We start from the raw sequence: 20,000 nt of genomic DNA, 5'->3' as shown, positions 1-20,000 counted from the left end.
AACAACCGCTCGTAAAATTAACTTGCAGCTGGTTGAGCACTCCACAGACACGTGTACTTTTCATGTAGTTCTCAGGGAGACTGAGCATCATACAGAATGGGACAAAGTTCAATGTGACAGGTACAACAATTTTTTAAAGTTCGTTGCCAGCTGAGTAGCAACGTGAAATAAAGTGTCTTGCTCAAGAGCACAAATGTACCGCCAGAAATCGAACTGACGATAGTAGGAGCACTCCGTCGGTTGCGACGATGAGGGTCCCAGCTGATACGATCAACGGAACAGCTTGCTCGTGATATTAGCGTGCAAGTGGCTGAGCACTCCACAGACACGTGTACCCTTAACGTAGTTCTCGAGGAGATTCAGCGTGACACACAGAATGTGACAAGACTGGCCCTTTGAAATACAGGTACAAGAGAAACAGGAAGAAAGAGCGAGAGAAAGTTGTGGTGAAAGAGTACAGCAGGGTTCACCACCACCCCCTGCCGGAGCCTCGTGGAGCTTTAGGTGTTTTCGCTCAATAAACACTCACAATGACCGGTCTGGGAATCGAAAAGACGATCCTCCGACCGCGAGTCCGCTGCCCTAACCACTGGGCCATTGCGCCTCCACTCGAACTGACGATAGTACGATCGTGAGAGAAATACCGTAAACTCTAGCCCACGCGTCTTCACAATATTATGCAGAACGTATGAAAATGGTAAATTTAAAAGTTTGAATACAAGCATGGGCGTTTACGACAAGCTTACGAAAATAGTTACATCTAATCTTTTCAGTATTAAACAACAGTTTTTATAATGACAAAATGCTTCAATCAATTAAGAGTGTGATCGTATATTGTTGGTCTATAATCATAGACGCGATCGAACAAGGATAATGTTAGGTTAAACAATAACAATAGGTGGCTAGAGTTGATAGATAGATAGATGGATGGATAGATTGATATATATATATACATATATATAGATAGATAGATAGATAGATAGACGGATGGTTATATAGATAGATAGATAGATAGACGGATGGTTATATATATACATATATATATATAGATAGATGGATAGATAGATATATAGATAGATAGATGGATAGATAGACAGATGGATGACTAGATAGATAGAGGGATGGATAGATAGATTGATACATGGATGGATAGGTAGATAGATACATAGACAGATGGATAGATAGATACATAGATAGACAGACAGACAGACAGATTAATAGAGAGGGCGAGAGAGTTACACGTTTGTAGGTGTGTGCATATGAATGTGTGTGAGTGAGTGTATGTATGATTTTATTTAAATATAGGGAAGCCTCCCCGAGCACCCTCTAACCAAATTTCTCGTCATACACCATAGCCATAAAAGCTAACTTGTCTCATTAGATATTATAGCGCCAACATTTCAGTTGTGACCATACAGAAATGAACATATGAATGTGTGTGTGTGTGTGTGTGTGTGTGTGTGTGTGTGTGTGTGTGTGTATACAAATAGAATTGTGAGACTTCATCGTATATTGACTATAAAAATGTGAGGGGAGTTTCTATAATCAAAATAGGGTACAAGCTATAATCCTATCAAAGAAATTTTACTCACCATCGTTTCTTTATACATACATACATATATACACACACAATCATATGCACATACATACACACTTATAACTATCTGTTCATTTGTATATCTAAGGCGTCCGCTAGTCGGGGGTGACGATGTGCGTAGATTTAAAGAGTTTCATTTCACTTTACCTGGTTGGCTTGATAGTTTCCAACACAGCAAGTTTCTACACTCGACTTACGTTTTCAACGTGGTAGGCAAGGTCCGATACTTCATGGTGACTTTAGTCGCACATGAAAAAAAATTGTCACTAAAAGCGCCTTGGACCTTTTTGGTTTGAACGGCAGTTTTGAACACATATCTATCTATGTGTCAAGTATACTGAGCGATTTCCGTTATTTTATATGTTTCAGTTACTTGACTGTGGCCATCCTGGAGCACCACATATAGTCGAACAGATCGACCCTGGGACTTATTCTCTGTAAGCTTAGGACTTATCCTATCGCTTCCTTTTGACACAACCACTAAGTTATGGTGATGTAAACACGCCAACATCGGTTGTCAAGCGATTGTGGGGGTGCAAACGCAGACATACACACACACAAACACACACACACACACATACATACATCACTTAACTTAGTGGTTGTGTCAAAAGGAACCGATAGGATAAGTACTAAGCTTACAGAGAATAAGTCCCAGGGTCGATCTGTTCGACTATATGTGGTGCTCCAGGATGGCCACAGTCAAGGAACTGAAACAAAAGAATAAAAGAATATATATATGAAATAACGGAGATGGGTAGGAGTACTTGACAGATAGATAGATAGATAGATAGAGAGGGAGGGAGAGAGAGAAATAGAGAGATAGATAGAGAGATAGATAGATAGAGAGACGGATAGAGAGATAGATAGAGAGATAGATAGCGTAATACGTGTATGTATGTGCATATGACTGTGTTTTGAGTGTATGTATGTATGTATGTATATATAATGAAATGGTTTATGAGTTTGTCCCCTATTTTGATTATAGAAACTTCCCTCACATTTCCATAATCAATATACGATGAAGTCTCACAATTCTATTTGTATATATATATATATATATATATATATATATATTATAGTTTCTATAATCAAAATAGGGGATAAGCTCATAATCCTATCAACGAAATTTTACTCACCACCATTTCATTATACATACATACATACATACATACATATATATGCACCACACACACACACACATGCATATACATGTATGTATGTATGTATGTATGTGTTGATGTCATACGTTCAGCAGGAGCTAAACAGCGAGAGCATCAGTACCACCAACGCACCAAATTGACGTAGATAATGAAACTGTGCAAACATATATTTTTACCTCATTAGTAAAGCGGAATAGATATCTATCTATCTATCTATCTATCTCTCTATATCTATCAATGATTATCTGATCATGTGATGGTACAAGAAAGACATAATATAATAATGATGATAATAATAATAATAATAATATAATAAAAAAGTTAAACAAGATACAATCGGAGAACACAAAAGACCATAAAACGATCAAACAAAGATAAAAAATAGAGGAAACTAGGGCACTAGACAGTAGAGAATGTGATGGGAGTGGGAAGATCGGGCGTAGAGATGGGAATCTAAAATGGCGGAAAAAAAGATTAAAAAAAAAAGGGCGGCTCATGATGATGATGATGATGGTGATGCAAAAATAGCGTAATAAAATTCAAAAGTGCTTGCCATCGTTATTATTTAGCGCCGGTTTAGAATTTATCGAGCGGACACAGTGCATCGCCGCACTATGTCTTTCTTACTGTGTCTCTGCGAATATATGAAACTCACAAAATCTAAATAACCTTAAAACGGTCGCTAGGTTACAAGCGAATTCTTCATTTTCAAACAATGGTTCAAAGGCAATTCAACATAGCGGAATCGATCAGTCCCCTCGTGACTGTCACTGATTTTATCCTTCACAAATTATAAGGGAAGTGAAATGTATCGAACGAATAATCAGCCCTCTATGTAAACTCAGTTTTTAGTAGATTATCCTTAATCTGTTTATTCGTTTTAAAAAGGTTTAGTTGGATAAAGTCAGTATGTATGACATTTTACAGAGACTTCGAAATGGGTGAAAAAAGAAAAAAAGGATAGATGAAAATAATTTCTTATCCTCTGAGCTGTAATCTATCGGAATGCTTGTAACGAGGTAGAGGGCGCTAAAGACACTTAAATTTTTGCTAGCGAAGGCTTTACAGGTTATGAGCTTAAGACAATTGTTTACTGGTGGATTCATTTAAAGGTTTGCGCTCAAGATATCAAAGGGTTCACTAGTATAGGTAATCCAGAGGACGTATTAAATATCTCAGCCATGAAATTGAACACACTTTGCAATGTTGCTGTTGCTATTAATAATAATAATGATTTAATGATGATGATGAAGGCTGGATGGTATATCAGCCGAAACGTTGTGTTAACAACAAACAAGATGAGGACAAATATCCATCAATTGTAAATGATGTACATAATGTACGTAATTCCTCATCTCCTACACATAGAACTGCAATATATATATATATATATATATATATATATATATATATCTGTGTGTGTGTGTGTGTTTGTATATGTATGTATCATTATTATTCTTAACTGTCAGGAATCGAACTCGGAATCTTGGGGTTAGTACCACTATGCCATGTGCCCGTGGGTAATTATGGAGTGAATTTTAGGGTTTATAATCTAAATTTTCCTATTCTTTCTTAATACTGGTTCCCATATGCTATTCATAATAATAATAATAACAACATCGAAAAATACCTTAGGAATGAGAACCCAGTTTCGAAATTTCCCCAAGACACCTGATGAATGCTGGAGTGTATATCAACCGAAACGTTGTTTTAACAACAAAGAAGATGAGGACAAATATCCGTCAAATGTAAACAATGTACATAATTCCTCACCTCCTAAACGTAGAACTGTAATATATATATATATATGTTCAAGACATTTTACTCACGTACGTAGTATTTAATTGGGATATTTGTAGAACTCATTAGTCCAAAAGTATCGTGCAGGTGAATTGGAAATTTCAGAGATGGAATTTAATCTCTGGTTAATCACTACATTATAACATAGCAGAGTACTTCATTTCTTCTTTTCATTTTCCTTCCAGGGACACCTCAGAATTGATCTTCACATATTATATGAATACATGTGAATGCGCCTGGCTCAGTGGTTAGGATATTCGATTCATTATCGTAAGGCCGTGAGTTCAATTCCCGGCAGTGCGTTTTGTCGTTGAGCAATATACTTTATTTCACATTACTTTAGTCAACTCAGTAAAATGAGCTGTACCTCTATTTCAAAGGGCCATTCTTTCACATTGTATCATTCTGAATCTCCCTAAGAACTACTTTTAGGGTACGCGTGTTCGTAGAGTCCTCAGCCACTTGCTCCCAATTTCATAAGCACGCCATTCCACTGATCGGCTGAAGTGGAACTCTTGTCGCCGTGAGCGATGGAGTGCCACATTATTAGTTATATATACCCTTTTACTTGTTTCACTCATTTGACTGCGGCCAGGCTGGAGCACCGCCTTTAGTCGAGCAAATCGACCCCGGGACTTATTCTTTGTAAGCCCAGTACTTATTCTATCGGTCTCTTTTGCCGAACCGCTAAGTGACGGGGACGTAAACACACCAGCATCGGTTGTCAAGCAATGCTAGGGAGACAAACACAGACACACAAACACACACACATATATATATATATATATATATATATATATATATACACACATATATACGACGGGCTTCTTTCAGTTTCCGTCTACCAGATCCACTCACAAGGCTTCTTTCAGTTTCCGTCTACCAAATCCACTCACAAGGCATTGGTCGGCCCGAGGCTATAGTAGAAGACACTTGCCCAAGATGCCACGCAGTGGGACTGAACCTGGAGCCATGTTGTTGGTTAGCAAGCTACTTACCACACAGCCAATCCTGCGCCTATATATGATTGTTTAAAAGAAAAAAAAAATTATTAAGCCCACTTTGTTCAATAAGAAAACTGGGTAGAGATTCTTAAGCCACGTTGTCAAGCTCCTTCATATTTTTCAGCACCAGCAAGAAACATAAAATAAACATCTTAGTTTAATGCTTACCGCTTGGCTGTTAACGATGGATTCCTTGCTAATGTCATGCGTCTCTGGCAGTTAATCTCTCAGCTGGAAAATGAGCTTCAAAGTGCATGACCCATTATTTTGTATACCAGATTGTGATAGCGAGTGTATTATAATTTTCAAAAGAGAGCACAGGGACACATGTTGCATGGTGCACATTAATTACAGAGCTAGCCAATTTATATTCCATATCTTAAAAATGTAACACACACACTCAAACGTGTGAATTTGTGTTGACAGTGTGCAACACCAAATAAATCGTTTTAAAATGTGCAATAGCTGAACATCTATAATCCACGAGCAGATCTCACCTATACTAAAAGTACGCATAATTCGTGAACATGTATGCGTGCGTGCATATATATATATATATATATATATATATATATATATATATATATATAACTGTATATATATCACTTATCCGACAGGCAAATCTCGTTATGTGTGTGTGTGTGTGTGTGTATATATATACATATATGTATTACGTGTGTATATGCATTTATGTTTGCATGCATAGCAAGCATTTACACTTTCCAAATTCTTTGTTACTCGTGATTGATATGTCACACCCTCTTCCGAGATAATACGCAAGCTGTATGGAGTCCTAGGTGATAAACAACCTAACGTCCAACGACACCGATGGGAGGAATAAAAGTAAAGTGTGAATTTACTTTTTTTTTTCCACTGGCAAAGAATGATGGTAGTACGCATGCGTGCTATTTCCATGAATGAAATGTTCCAGTAGCTTTTATCTCTTGCCTGTTCTACAATGAAGCAACAAAGGAGAAACAAAAAATTATGATAGAAGACAATATACAATTCAATGGCTCTTTACAAGAAGCTTTATTGTCTGGTTATAGTATGGTATAATTTATTTACTCCAGCTTTATTCGAGGCAGCAACACCGAGAATGGTGGTACTGTGTTTTGGCAATAAATATTTTTCTCACTTTATGAGATAATTTACCGCTGAAGAAGCAACAAGAATGTAGGTTAAATATTTCAGAAAATTACAGCTTATTCTTTGAAAAATGCAGCTAGTATAGAAACGAGATTTGCCTGTCGGATAAGCTATCTAAAGTCGTAACGCATGAGTCATGATTTCGTATTTTGCTGAAGGTGTGTCATAGCCTTGAGTTTTTTTGATTATTTTCTGAAATTCTTTTTTTTTCTTTGTTTATCTCTAACATGGCGTGTGTTAAATGTTACAGAGCAGAAGAAAAACTGAATATTAGAGAGAACAACTTTAGCCTGCTAGGTTGAAAATGTCGCTTGGATGTATTTATTTATTTATTCATAATAAATTCGTATAGTGATATATTTAATTATTTATAAATTAATTTTTGCATATTCGTTATATAACGACTGGTATGATATCGTACATATATCTTACAAAGAATCGCAATACACACACACACACACACACACATATATATATACTGATATAAAATGAGTGTACGGTAGATAGATAGATCGATAGATAGATAAATAGATCGATCGATAGATCGATAGATAAATAAATGCATAAATAGATAGATAGATAGATAAATAGATCGATAAATAGAGACAGATAAATAGATAGAACGATCGATATATAGATAAATAGATAGTAGATAAACAGATAGATCGATCGATAGATATAGATAGATAGATAGATAGATCGATCGATCGGTAGATGGTTAGATAGATATCTGTATGGATGGATATATAGATGATTTTGTTGAATGGATAGATATATAGATAAGTAGATATTTAGGTTGATAAGTAATAAAGTAGATAAACGGACTGACAGACACACAGACAGACAAATAGATAGATTTCTTTATTGGCCGCGCAGTGCTGAACACAGAAGGGACATAATACAAAGTAGAGCTTTTCTTTTTGGGAAAAAATGTGGGGACGATCAATAGGGATCGTGTATCAGAGAAATGTCAATGTAAAAAGGGAAAACAGATTAGGTTTGTCCGTGGATAGAAAAACCTACGGAAAAGACCACAGGAACCTTGGGCAATAGTGTCATGAAAAAAGAAAGCACATTACAATAGTGGCCATCTTTTCCTTTCGTTTTTTTTTCCATTGGATTATTCTCAAGCTGGCTCTGTCATTCAAACTTGCCATATTTGCTACATTCACTCATCTTTTTTTGAAACATTCCCTAGACAAAACTTCCCTCTCTACTCGCACCTTCCTCTTCCAAATAGATAGATAGATCAATTTGAGTGCATCTATAAACGTATGAGCATAAATAACGATCACTGATGTTTTTCAGCAAAAGATACATGCATCACTTAATCCCCCTATCCTTTGAAAAGAGTGTCCCTTAAGGTGCTTGTTCGGTATCAATCTATATTCCTTTGTTCCTATCTCCATCAATGTGATTCTGTGATTAGTCAGTTTGTATTTTTTGGTACAAGTCCATCAATTTTGGTAGTCACTTTTGTAGTAGTAGTTGTAGTAGTAGGTGTCCCGGGAATGTGGGGTATTTTCTATGGAGCTATACATGTGAACATGCATTGCAATGTAACTTACACATGCACGAAGAGGTTAATACATGTGAACGTTTATTTACTTAAATATATAAAAACAATTCGTGTTTTATTTTTTTTCATTCATAATTGTTTCGTTTTGACTGTTTCAGGATCTAACCCTCATCGACTTAGAAGAATTTAAGTACGGAGGCGCAAATATCACAGCTGTTCGAATGATTGATTCTCTCCGTCCCTTTGTGTCTGAGGTGACCCAGGATTGGGTTATGGAGGAAAAACGAACTGGTAACTCTCCCATTAAGGGATTAAAAACTGAAATACCAGTAAGTATACAGTTCTTTGTATTATATAATTTATCCCACTTTTTCCCCACTTATTCTGCATCTCTCTCTTATTATTGTTCTTATTCTAAATACACATGCATTCGCACATAGATACATGGGTGACACCCTTCGATCACGAATGGCAATGGGATTGCAGTCGGAAATTTTCCCTCCCTGGTAAAAGTCCGGGCAAGATTGTTTGTGGAAGATCTGAATTCAGCCATGCATACCAGCGTCTCGTCTCCACGACGCCGATGTCGTCCGAGGGAGAGGCAAAGGTTGATACAGCTTGGCACCAGTGACGTTGCGATTCATTTCTGCAGCTGAGTGAACTGGAGCAACGCGAAATTGGTACCTTACCCAAGAACACAACGCAGAACCTGAACAGATTATAAACCCGATGTTATAACCACTGAGCCATGCACCTTCACACACGCTTATGGTACTTAAGTCAAAGGCACCAGAATTTTGTATGATATTATCCATATAAATCCATGAGGTTATTACAATCAAAATAAGCAACAAATATATCCGAGGTAGAGTGGTACAATTGTTTCATGCTACTTCATTTTATTAAACACTGTGTGTAAGTAGTGGCGCGCGCACACATTATTAGCCATTTGAAAAGACTATGGAATTTACATGTGTGTAGTAGTGGCGCGCGCGCACACATTATTAGCCATCTGAAAAGACTTTGGAATTTACAATTAACTGCACCAGGGTTCCTCTTCCCCAGGGAACCAGACCTAATGGTATACCTGCGGATGTAGGTCCAGCCCCTGCTTTGCCGGGTCCTGTCTGATCACATTTCACCTCCAAGAGCATCCATTGACGGTGATGCCCTCAATATTAACAGACGGGTATCACCTGATGGAGAAGAGTCAGCTCCCAACCAAACAACACCAAACAAACACCCACTCTCCTACCCTGATGTAATCTCCAGGGATACAGGCATCCAGCAACAGGACCTCCGTAATGCCATGATGGACCGTGAAGTCTGGCGTAGCATGGTAAATTCCATTGTCTCGACCACGGTCGACCAATAATTATAATAATAAACACTGTAAGCATTACATCAGTTTTAAAATGTCGAGCAATCTTCAGCCACCTTTAGAGATTTTCCAATCGAACGGACAATGCACATTCTTATCTCTATTTCGTTTGCCAACATTATAAAGAGGGTAGATATACAGACAGAGAGGTTGATTTCATTCTTAAGAATATGATATTAAATCTACTCTCTGACTGTAGATTTTAACTTTGCTATTTAGATCTATCAGTAGGGAGGGGGATTTTTGGTTGGATGGAAACAAAGAATTTTTGTTTATAGATATAGGAAGGGGTAGAACTAATGTGAAAATTCACAAATCTAATCCTATTCAGGATTATATAAATATATATATATATATATATGACCAGCGATGTGTAACAACATCTGATGGTCTGGTAGGTCACCTGATATATATATATTATCGCTGCAAGTTGGATACCTGTTTAAATCTAGGAAATATTCAAATATCAAATATCACAGTACTCATCAATGCAGAGAAAAAATAATAGGAACTTAAAAAAAAGAGCGGAAAAGTTGGATCTATGAGTTTAATAATTGAGAGGATTACATCACTATCACACATAGACAGGAACAGATAATCATGAAACTCAGATATAACTTCTCTGCTGTTTTTTAAAGTTCCTATTACTTTTTCTCTGTACTGATGAGTAATGCGATATTTGCAAATTCAAAAATGAATTTAAATCTATGTATGAAACGGTTGTATGCATAAATAAATATTTCACAACTTTTTAACATCTTATCTCCTCCATATGATTGGATTTGTAAAACTTCATCCCATAGATTAATTATGCACTTAATATTCTGATACTACTTTTCATATCTTCGCTAATTAACACCAGTAAACTCTCAGCAAAGTATAAAGAATCAGCATTAGAAATCTATTTTGGGAAACCACTCCAATTAAAGCACGAATCCACATTCAACCTATTACATACGTATATATATACTCCTTTACTTGTTTGTCATTTTGACTGCGGCCATGCTGGAGCACCGCCTTTAGTCGAGCAAATCGAACCCGGGACTTATTCTTTGTAAGCCCAGTACTTATTCTATCGGTCTCTTTGCCGAACCGCTAAGTGGCGGAGACGTAAACACACCAGCATCGGTTGTCAAGTAATGCTAGGGGGACAAACACACACACACAAACACACATATATATATATATACGACAGGCTTCTTTCAGTTTCCGTCTACCAAATCCACTCACAAGGCATTGGTTGGCCTGGGGCTATAGCAGAAGACACTTGACCAAGATGCCACGCAGTGGGACTGAACCCGGAACCATATGGTTGGTTAGCAAGCTACTTACCACACAGCCACTCCTGCGCCTATATGTATGTATATATATATATTAGTATACCATATATACATACGTGCATATATATATATATATATATATATATATATATAACGTGTTAGAAATTTGTAATACGAGGTTCTTTTCATCTATACATGACCGACATGCATTTGTTCGTTTACCTATCGCAGACAGAACATTATACTGAAATCAACGAACGTAATGTTCTTTCAATTTTCACATATAACAAAAATAATTTCGTCGTTTTTCCTCTTTCCTATATAATTGAAGGAAGAACTATGATTGCATTATCTTCTCTTTTTTTTTTTTTTTTTTTTTTTTTCGCTTTTTACATCACACCATATCTACATGGTATTTACGTACAATATTAAATTTCGATTTAGTGGAAATGGCGTCTCTTTCCTATATTTGATTGCTTCAACATTATATGACGAATAGTGAAAACATACAATTGCATTTCTTTTTGTACAATTAGCTTTATGTAATTCAGTTTATTTATAAGGTGCATTATTCTTTTCATATTGTGAGTACAGCTGTAACTGAGTTTACGTCCCCATGTATTATGAAGTTAGTCCTACTATACTAATTAATGGATATTGCCTTATCTGTTAAAACTAGGACACTTAGCACTATTCGACCAAAAATTGGTAGAAGCATTATTGCATTTTTCTTAGTGTTTGATATGGGAGATATTTGGGGGGTATATGTGTTCATAAATGAAGATCCCTTATCTGGAAATTGTTTTTCTTTTTTCCTTTTTTTCAAAATAGCAATATTTTTCTAACATTTCTTTATCTGACGACAGGTTGCAGATTCTGTTAGTGTAATTAAGGTTCTCACACTGGTTAACTCCCACAATCCAATGAAAATAACTTATCTCTATTCGCATTTCTACGTAGTGAATTACGTTGTTTAAGATACTTTTTAATCAGGCTTGCAAAACTTGCAGTTTATTGTATATATACATACTACATGTATATAACTGCGCGCACGTGTGTGTATGTGGATTTATGTTTATGTGTGTACATGTGTGTATGTGCGCGTGTGCATTTGTGTGTCTATGTGTATATATGTGTATTTTGTGTGCATTTCTATATGCATGCGTTCTCTAATTTTCTACATATCACCTTTGTTTTCGTCTGAATGTATCTTAATATACAAATGATCATCAAACACAAAACACTGGTGCATTAACTATTATCGATAATATACTATATTATATATATATATATATATATATATATATAATATATATATATATATATATAGGCGCAGGAGTGGCTGTGTGTTAAGTAGCTTGCTAACCAACCACATGGTTCCGGGTTCAGTCCCACTGCGTGGCATCTTGGGCAAGTGTCTTCTGCGAAAGCCCCGGGCCGACCAATGCCTTGTCAGTGGATTTGGTAGACGGAAACTGAAAGAAGCCTGTCGTATATATGTATATATATATATATGTGTGTGGTGTGTGTGTCTGTGTTTGTCTCCCTAGTATTGCTTGACAACCGATGCTGGTGTGTTTACGTCTCCGCCACTCAGCGGTTCGGCAAAAGTGACCGATAGAATAAGTACTGGGTTTACAAGGAGTGGGTCGCGGGGTCGATTTTCTCGACTAAAGGCGGTGCTCCAGCATGGCCACAGTCAAATGACTGAAACAAGTAAAAGAGAAAAGAGATAAAGATATATATATATATATATATATATATATATATATATGGTTTGTCCGGAAAGTTCATGCCGATTTTTAAAGGAAAGAAAAAGGTCAATAAATAATTAACAGTACAATTTTAATCAACCAAATATGAACCATTTTGTTGCACAATACGTCTCCATCTTTCCTTTTAACTTAAAAATACCCTCTACCCAGAATTGAGGTGGTTTCATAGGAAAGAATTCATCAAGGTATCTTTTTAAATCAACCAAGGAATTGGAATTTTTACCATTAAGACTATTTTGCACAGACCTGAATAAGTGGAAATCCGAAGGAGCAATATCTGGTGAATATGGAGGGTGGGGTAACACATCCCACCCGAGCTGCAGCAATTTTTGTGTGCTTCCCAAAGCATCAAGTGCCGAAAATGAAATTTCTTATCTTCCATTTTAAAGAGTTACATAATTAACACAGGTTATAGGAACATAAACCTTCTTTCACGAAAAGATGGCTTAAACTGTGCTCTAAATCCTATTTTATGAACCCAAACATCTTCTAAAATAAGTCGAAAGGTAAGCTACTATAAATCGGCACGAACTTTTTGGACACCCAATACATACATATATATATATATATATATATATATATATATATATATATATATATATATAGATATGTATGTATGTATATGTGTGCATATAAAAGTGAGTAAAAGAGAAGAGAGAAGTAGGAGTAGATGAAGAGAATCGTTTTAACTCTTTATCGAACTTTTGCCTGTTGATTTCAAATAGCTAAAACATTTGTTAATTAAATAGTCTCTCCAAATTACATTTACATTTTTCTTTTTCCTCAACGGCTTCGCAACACTGCCACGGACACACTGCGTTCAGAATTGAGCTTTTTGCTCCACTGCCCTCGGTGCAATAATCTCATTAATAATAATAAATATATATAATTACACATGTTTGTCTTATTTCAGTCAGAGTTGAACGATAACATCATTTCAACTTATATTCTGCTGAAATTTATTGCACAATAGCTGACGTAGTAAATATTCAATTGTTTACTGATTTTAACGTTCGGAAAATCAAACTTTATGTTCTCTATTTTATATCCTATTAGTCTGGAACTCATTTCTAATATAATTTACCAACTGATAATTTATATACTACAAATTGAACTTTGTGTAAATCTTTCATTCATATGTCCTTTAATCTATATTTTAATTTTGGTTTCAACAATCTGTTAAACACTGCTCTGTTTTAATTTAAATTACATTTATTGGGTTGCTAGTAGAATTATTTTACTCATTCTGTTGTTTGTAGTTTATGCCTCATTACGTTAAATCCAAAGACTATGAAACTAAAAGAACAAAACTCAATAGTAGATTTCAATGAATTATGAATATATTCTTTTGAAAATTCCTTATGAAATTTGGAGATAATGCTGATTATTACTTCTTTGGTGTACTAAGCGTTTAAATATAATTGATATCTTCAATTGTTGCATTCTTCAGATAATATTACTATTGTATATGAAAGACTTTGATATCTGAAATATATAAAGTAAAGCGATAATCAATACTATTGTTTGATCTTAGAAAGCAAACACATCAATAATTTTCTACTCTCAGTGGATGTCTAGCCAAAAATGAATGTCTATTTACTGGCCATTACTACCCGCTGTGGCAATGGTTCTGATTTCTGTGAGGTTGAATGGATGTGAAGCAGATCATTCTCTTTGAGAGAGTGCCAGTCTTTTGCAAGTAGATTTTTCCCTGCAGATAGAGTTAACCCTTCACTGTCGGCTAAAGAGTTATTCGATAATTTTAAAGTGCATCTACAGATTTTACATATTTGAAATGCAGCTATATAAATTTGTGTCTTTCCCTTGCATTTATATAAACTTATATATTATTTAACCATCGTACTGAAGTTTAATATAAACTGACATCGTCAGAATATGAAACAATGCTTTTCCTGTTTGCAGTTCACATAAATATCAACTTGGTAATTATGAATTTCAGCGTTCCAAAAATTGCACCAACTAAATTAGTTACTAGTCACAACAATTTGAAATTGTCTAACTTGTATGTATGTATGCATGTGTGTATATATATATATATCACGTCACGTGACCGACCAGTCCATCAGATGTAGTTACACATCGCTGGTCACAATGCGTTCGCATTGTTTTAGCCTTCGAATGACGCCACCCCACTGGCTAAGCGAGCAGGCCAACAGAAGAAAGAGTGAGAGAAAGAGTGGTGAAAGAGTACAGCAGGGATCACCACCCCCTACAGGAGCTTCGTGGAGCTTTTAGGTGTTTTCGCTCAATAAACACTCACAACGCCCGGTCTGGGAATCGAAACCGTGATCCTACGACCGCGAGTCCGCTGCGATAACCACTTGGCCATTGCACCTCCGTATATATATATATATATATATATTCTCGCTCAGTCGAAGTCGACTCTCGGTCACACGTTGGATCAGTGCCCTCCAGTCAGTTCTATCCTGGGCTCCTTCCTTCAGATTGGCCATGTCCATTTCGGTATCACTCCTGATGGTGTCAAGCCAGCGGGGTCTTGGTCGGCCTCTTCCTCTCTTGCCACTGGCCATTCCGAGCATGATATCCTTCTCCAGGGATTCTCTCCGCATAATATGACCGAAATATGCCAATCTACGCTTGGTGATCCCAGCCTCTAGCGACAGTTTATATACAGATTTACAGAGAGTTCATTGGTGATTCGATATGTTCAGCTGTTGTAAACGTGTCGAATCTAACGCCTCGGGTGTTAGCTTATATCACTGATTAAGGAATTACATATTTTATCAAAACTCCAATGAGAGGGGCACAAGAGGTGATTATATTATAGGTATAGTGGTCACCTCCTGTTGTTCGGGATTTTCTTGAGAGTAACTAGAGAGAACGTATGTGAGTGCAAGTGAGAAAGGAAGAGTAACAGAGAAAGTGAGGAAAAGAGACAAAATGAGAGAGTGACAAAATGAGAGAATGTGGGTTGTTGACTGCGTACATCAAATAAAATACGCTGATTATTTATTATTTTTTTTTCGCTTAGAACGATAACATAAATTTCACAATGAATGCATGCTTCTCTTGTTATCGTATTATTATCATCTAAATTAATGAGGTAATGATTGAAGTAAAAAAAAAAAATGAACAACTGAGAAGCTTAATCTCGGAAAACAGTAGCGGTTGAAAGAGTCTATCGAGAACCAATTTATTGAGACGTTTTCATCTTGCAAACGTTACGATAACAACGATTATTGTATGGTGAAATAACAATACGTTTTCGCTTGTATAACGTTGAGGTAATCAGTGAACTAAAAGAATGCAAAATAACACTGAAATATAATTAAACGCCGTGATATTTTTTTTTAAATACTAAATATGCTAATTATTATGTATAACTTCGTCATCGCTACATTAGCTAATCACATAGGAGTCTATGCTTCGGTGTAGAGGTGTCGAATGAGATCAAGTTTGCATATGACGTCAAGGGCCATTACTTTCTCCTCACTCCAGGTATCTGGTGTGCAAGCACTTGAGAACGATGAGCATATGTTAAATATAATTTCTCAGAATAAGGGAGAACTGTAAGAGGAAGGATGAAAAAACATTAATACATACACGTGCATATATACATATATGCCTTTGTGTCTGTATACACGCGCAAACAAACTCATATTTGTGTGTGTGTGTGTGTGTGTGTGTGTGTGTGTGTGTATATATATATATATATATATATACACATATATATAATATATATAAAATAAAAATAAATAATACCGACTAGACCATCTGATGTTGCTACACATCGCTGGTCACAATGCGTTTGCATTGTTTTAGCCTTCGAACGACGCCACCCCGCTAAGCGAGCAGGCCAACAGAAGAAAGAGTGAGAGAAAGAGTGGTGAAAGAGTACAGCAGGGATCACCAACCCCCTGCTGGAGCCTCGTGGAGCTTTTAGGTGTTTTCGCTCAAACACACACAACGCCTGGTCTGGGAATCGAAACCACGATCCTCCGACCGCGAGTTCGCTGCCCTAACCACTGGGCCATTACGCCTCCATATATATATATATATATATATATTTATATATTATTTGGTTGAATCAGTCACTTGCTACGCTGAGTTTTACCTGTAGCACACATGATCTATATATATATATATATATATATATATATATTATATATAGATGTATGTAGATAAGTAACAAAGATGTACAGGTGTAAATACGTTTCGGCCATTTCAAGCGGGCCCATTGAATTGATCAGTGAAAACATCGATTTGAAAGAATCCGCTCTCTTCACTTAAATAGACCCACTTGAAAGAGCCGTAATATAATTGTCACCTATAAATCTTTCTTACCTATTTGCATTCAGTTCACACATCTTGGAGCTGTAAGGACTACACCAAACTGGCGACGTGCCTCAATTTAAATACTTAATTCAACTGAGTCTTAATCATTATTTATATATATATATATATTACAGGCATCCCTTCACATACACACACTAAATAAACATAGACGCACATAGAGATATAAGCATGCGCAAATGAAGACATACAATAGAAATACAAAATGGCTGACGGTTAGTAAGGAGAGACACAAATAAGAAAGAAGAAAACAAAGGACCACTGATGCGGTCACAGGAGTGTGACGAAAGAACTCTGGCCGAAATAAGATTAATGTAAAAAATAAATAACACCAAATATATAGTGCGTGTGTTTTTATTGGCTAAACTGGCAATATGACCATTATATATATATATATATACATATATATATATATATATATATATACATATATATATAACTTCCCCAGTATACTTAGCTTTCAGCTTTGTTCCAGTTTCTCCACTGACAGTCTTTCTGTAGACTCGAAAGTTCAATAGATTTGTTGCTTCGTTGGACACTCAAATGAGTTACGCGTAAGCAATTACCACTGTAGCCCAACTATATCAGTAATATTTCGCCTCATTTTTCGTTGTAGATGTTGTCAGATTTACTGGGTGATGACGACGTTGATGATGATGATGACAATGTTGAAGATGATGGTGGTTATGATGGGGCTGGTGATGGTGATGGCAACGAAGACGATGGTTGTGATAATGATCATTATGACGACGACGAAGACGACAACGATGATGATCACCATCACCACCAACACCAGTACCACCAAAAAACTGTCATTTTCATTATCATCATCATCGTTATCATCATTTTTCTTTCTTCCTTCCTTATTATAATTCGTTGCATTTACCTAAACGAGAAGGAACAAATTGTCGACTACCAACACACTAAAACAGTTGCTTATATCGTACGTAATACAGCCGTCAATTAGTTTTCCTATTCTCATTTTGCAATGGGGCAGAAAGGAAAATAATGATGTAATAGATTTGGAATTCCTATCTGATATTTTACTGAAGGTATTATATGTATTTTTAAGAGTTATTTTATCAAGAAATTATTCATCGTTCAGAATAATTTACTTCGATCTTTCACGTGGATTCAACTCAATGGGGAGGAAAATAATCGCAATCTGTTAAAGAGATTTCTGAAAATTTATCATAAATATTAAAATATATAAGCAATACAAGGTGTATTCATTTAAAAACCTGGGTAGACTAATTGACAGCTTAGAGGTTTTAGCTCACAAATCCTATTAGTAGAGACATTAATATAATATGAATATGAGAAACAATGAAGACTGTAGCAAATAGACCACCAGTGTATGTATATATATATATATATAAAAAATATATATATATATATATATTTGTACTCATACATATACATGTATAAATATATATATATGTATAAATATATATACATATAAATATACATGTATATATGTAAGTATAATATATATATCTACACATACGTATGTGTGTGTATATATATATCTACACATACGTATGTGTATATATATATCTACACATACGTATGTGTGTATATATATATATATCTACACATACGTATGTGTATATATATATCTACACATACGTATGTGTGTATATATAATATATCTACACATACGTATGTGTATATATTATATATATAATAATATATATATACGTATGTGTATGTATATATATATATATACGTATGTGTGTGTATATATATATGGATAGGTAGGTAGATGGATATGTATATATGTGTATATATATATATATATATATATTATATATATTATATATATATTATATATATAATTATGTAAGTACGCAAGAAATATTGGAAATTACATGAAACTGTATGAAAGCTAAGATAATATAATGAAATATATAATTAACTTGTGAAGCTATAATTGTGAAGTAGAATCGAAACTGAAGAACAACAATACACACTTTATATACTTAAAATGATAATAATAATGAAAGAAGAAGAATGAACGCAAACATCTTTATCGAACGTCTTTATTAACCTAAAAGCAAAAAGAATGAAACAACAAAAATTACAGGAATTAGATTCTTGGGAATTGTTTCCATAACAACAGAGTAACAATAAAAAAAAAAAAATAAATCGAATAGTAAATAAACGGAAGATATAAGCAAAAAGGAAAGAAAATCAAATGATAGAAGTAACTAAAGAAAGCTGTTTCAAACATATGAAGTAATAAATCGGCGTTAGAGAAAAGATAATGACGGATTCTTGGCGAGGCAAGATGCTTTGGCAAGCGACGCAAAATAAATGATGTTCAATAAAGCTGCCTCACACTCTCTAATGATATTTTACTGTTTCACGCAAGTGAAAGCGAACCGAACAACCACATAAATAATATAATGGCGTGTTTGAAGATATTTCAGTAAGAAAATACGATTTAATAGCACGGTGATATTTTGGGGGTTGAGCTATTTCATAAAATATGCACAGTGATATTTTGGGGGTTAAGCTATTTCATAAAATATGCAGAGTGATATTTTGGGGTTGAGTTATTTCATAAAATATGCACAGTGATATTTTGGGGGTTGAGCTATTTCATAAAATATGCACAGTGATATTTTGGGGGTTAAGTTATTTTATAAAATATGCACAGTGATATTTTGGGGGTTAAGCTATTTCATAAAATATGCACATTGATATTTTGGGGGTTAAGTTATTTCATAAAATATGCACAGTGATATTTTGTGGGTTAAGTTATTTCATAAAATATGCACAGTGATATTTTGTGGGTTAAGTTATTTCATAAAATATGCACAGTGATATTTTGTGGGTTAAGTTATTTCATAAAATATGCACAGTGATATTTTGTGGGTTAAGTTATTTTATAAAATATGCACAGTGATATTTTGGGGGTTAAGCTATTTCATAAAATATGCACAGTGATATTTTGGGGGTTAAGTTATTTCATAAAATATGCACAGTGATATT

The 20,000-nt window shown here is 35.2% G+C and overlaps 1 protein-coding gene across 1 annotated transcript in view; it reads left to right on the top strand.

The window, feature by feature from the left end:
- LOC115222868 (glutamate receptor ionotropic, kainate 1-like) overlaps nucleotides 1–20,000 on the top strand; it is a 119,558-nt gene that overhangs the window by 39,074 nt on the left and 60,484 nt on the right. The window contains exon 2 of the mRNA XM_029793234.2: nucleotides 8,391–8,561. Coding sequence (XP_029649094.2) covers nucleotides 8,391–8,561 — 171 coding nt within the window. The remainder of the gene's footprint in view (nucleotides 1–8,390; nucleotides 8,562–20,000) is intronic.

This window comes from Octopus sinensis, linkage group LG21, assembly GCF_006345805.1.
Source record: "Octopus sinensis linkage group LG21, ASM634580v1, whole genome shotgun sequence".
NCBI lineage: Eukaryota > Metazoa > Mollusca > Cephalopoda > Octopoda > Octopodidae > Octopus > Octopus sinensis.
The sequence above is the reverse complement of the archived record's forward strand: the minus strand, read 5'-3'. Positions and strand labels throughout refer to the sequence as shown.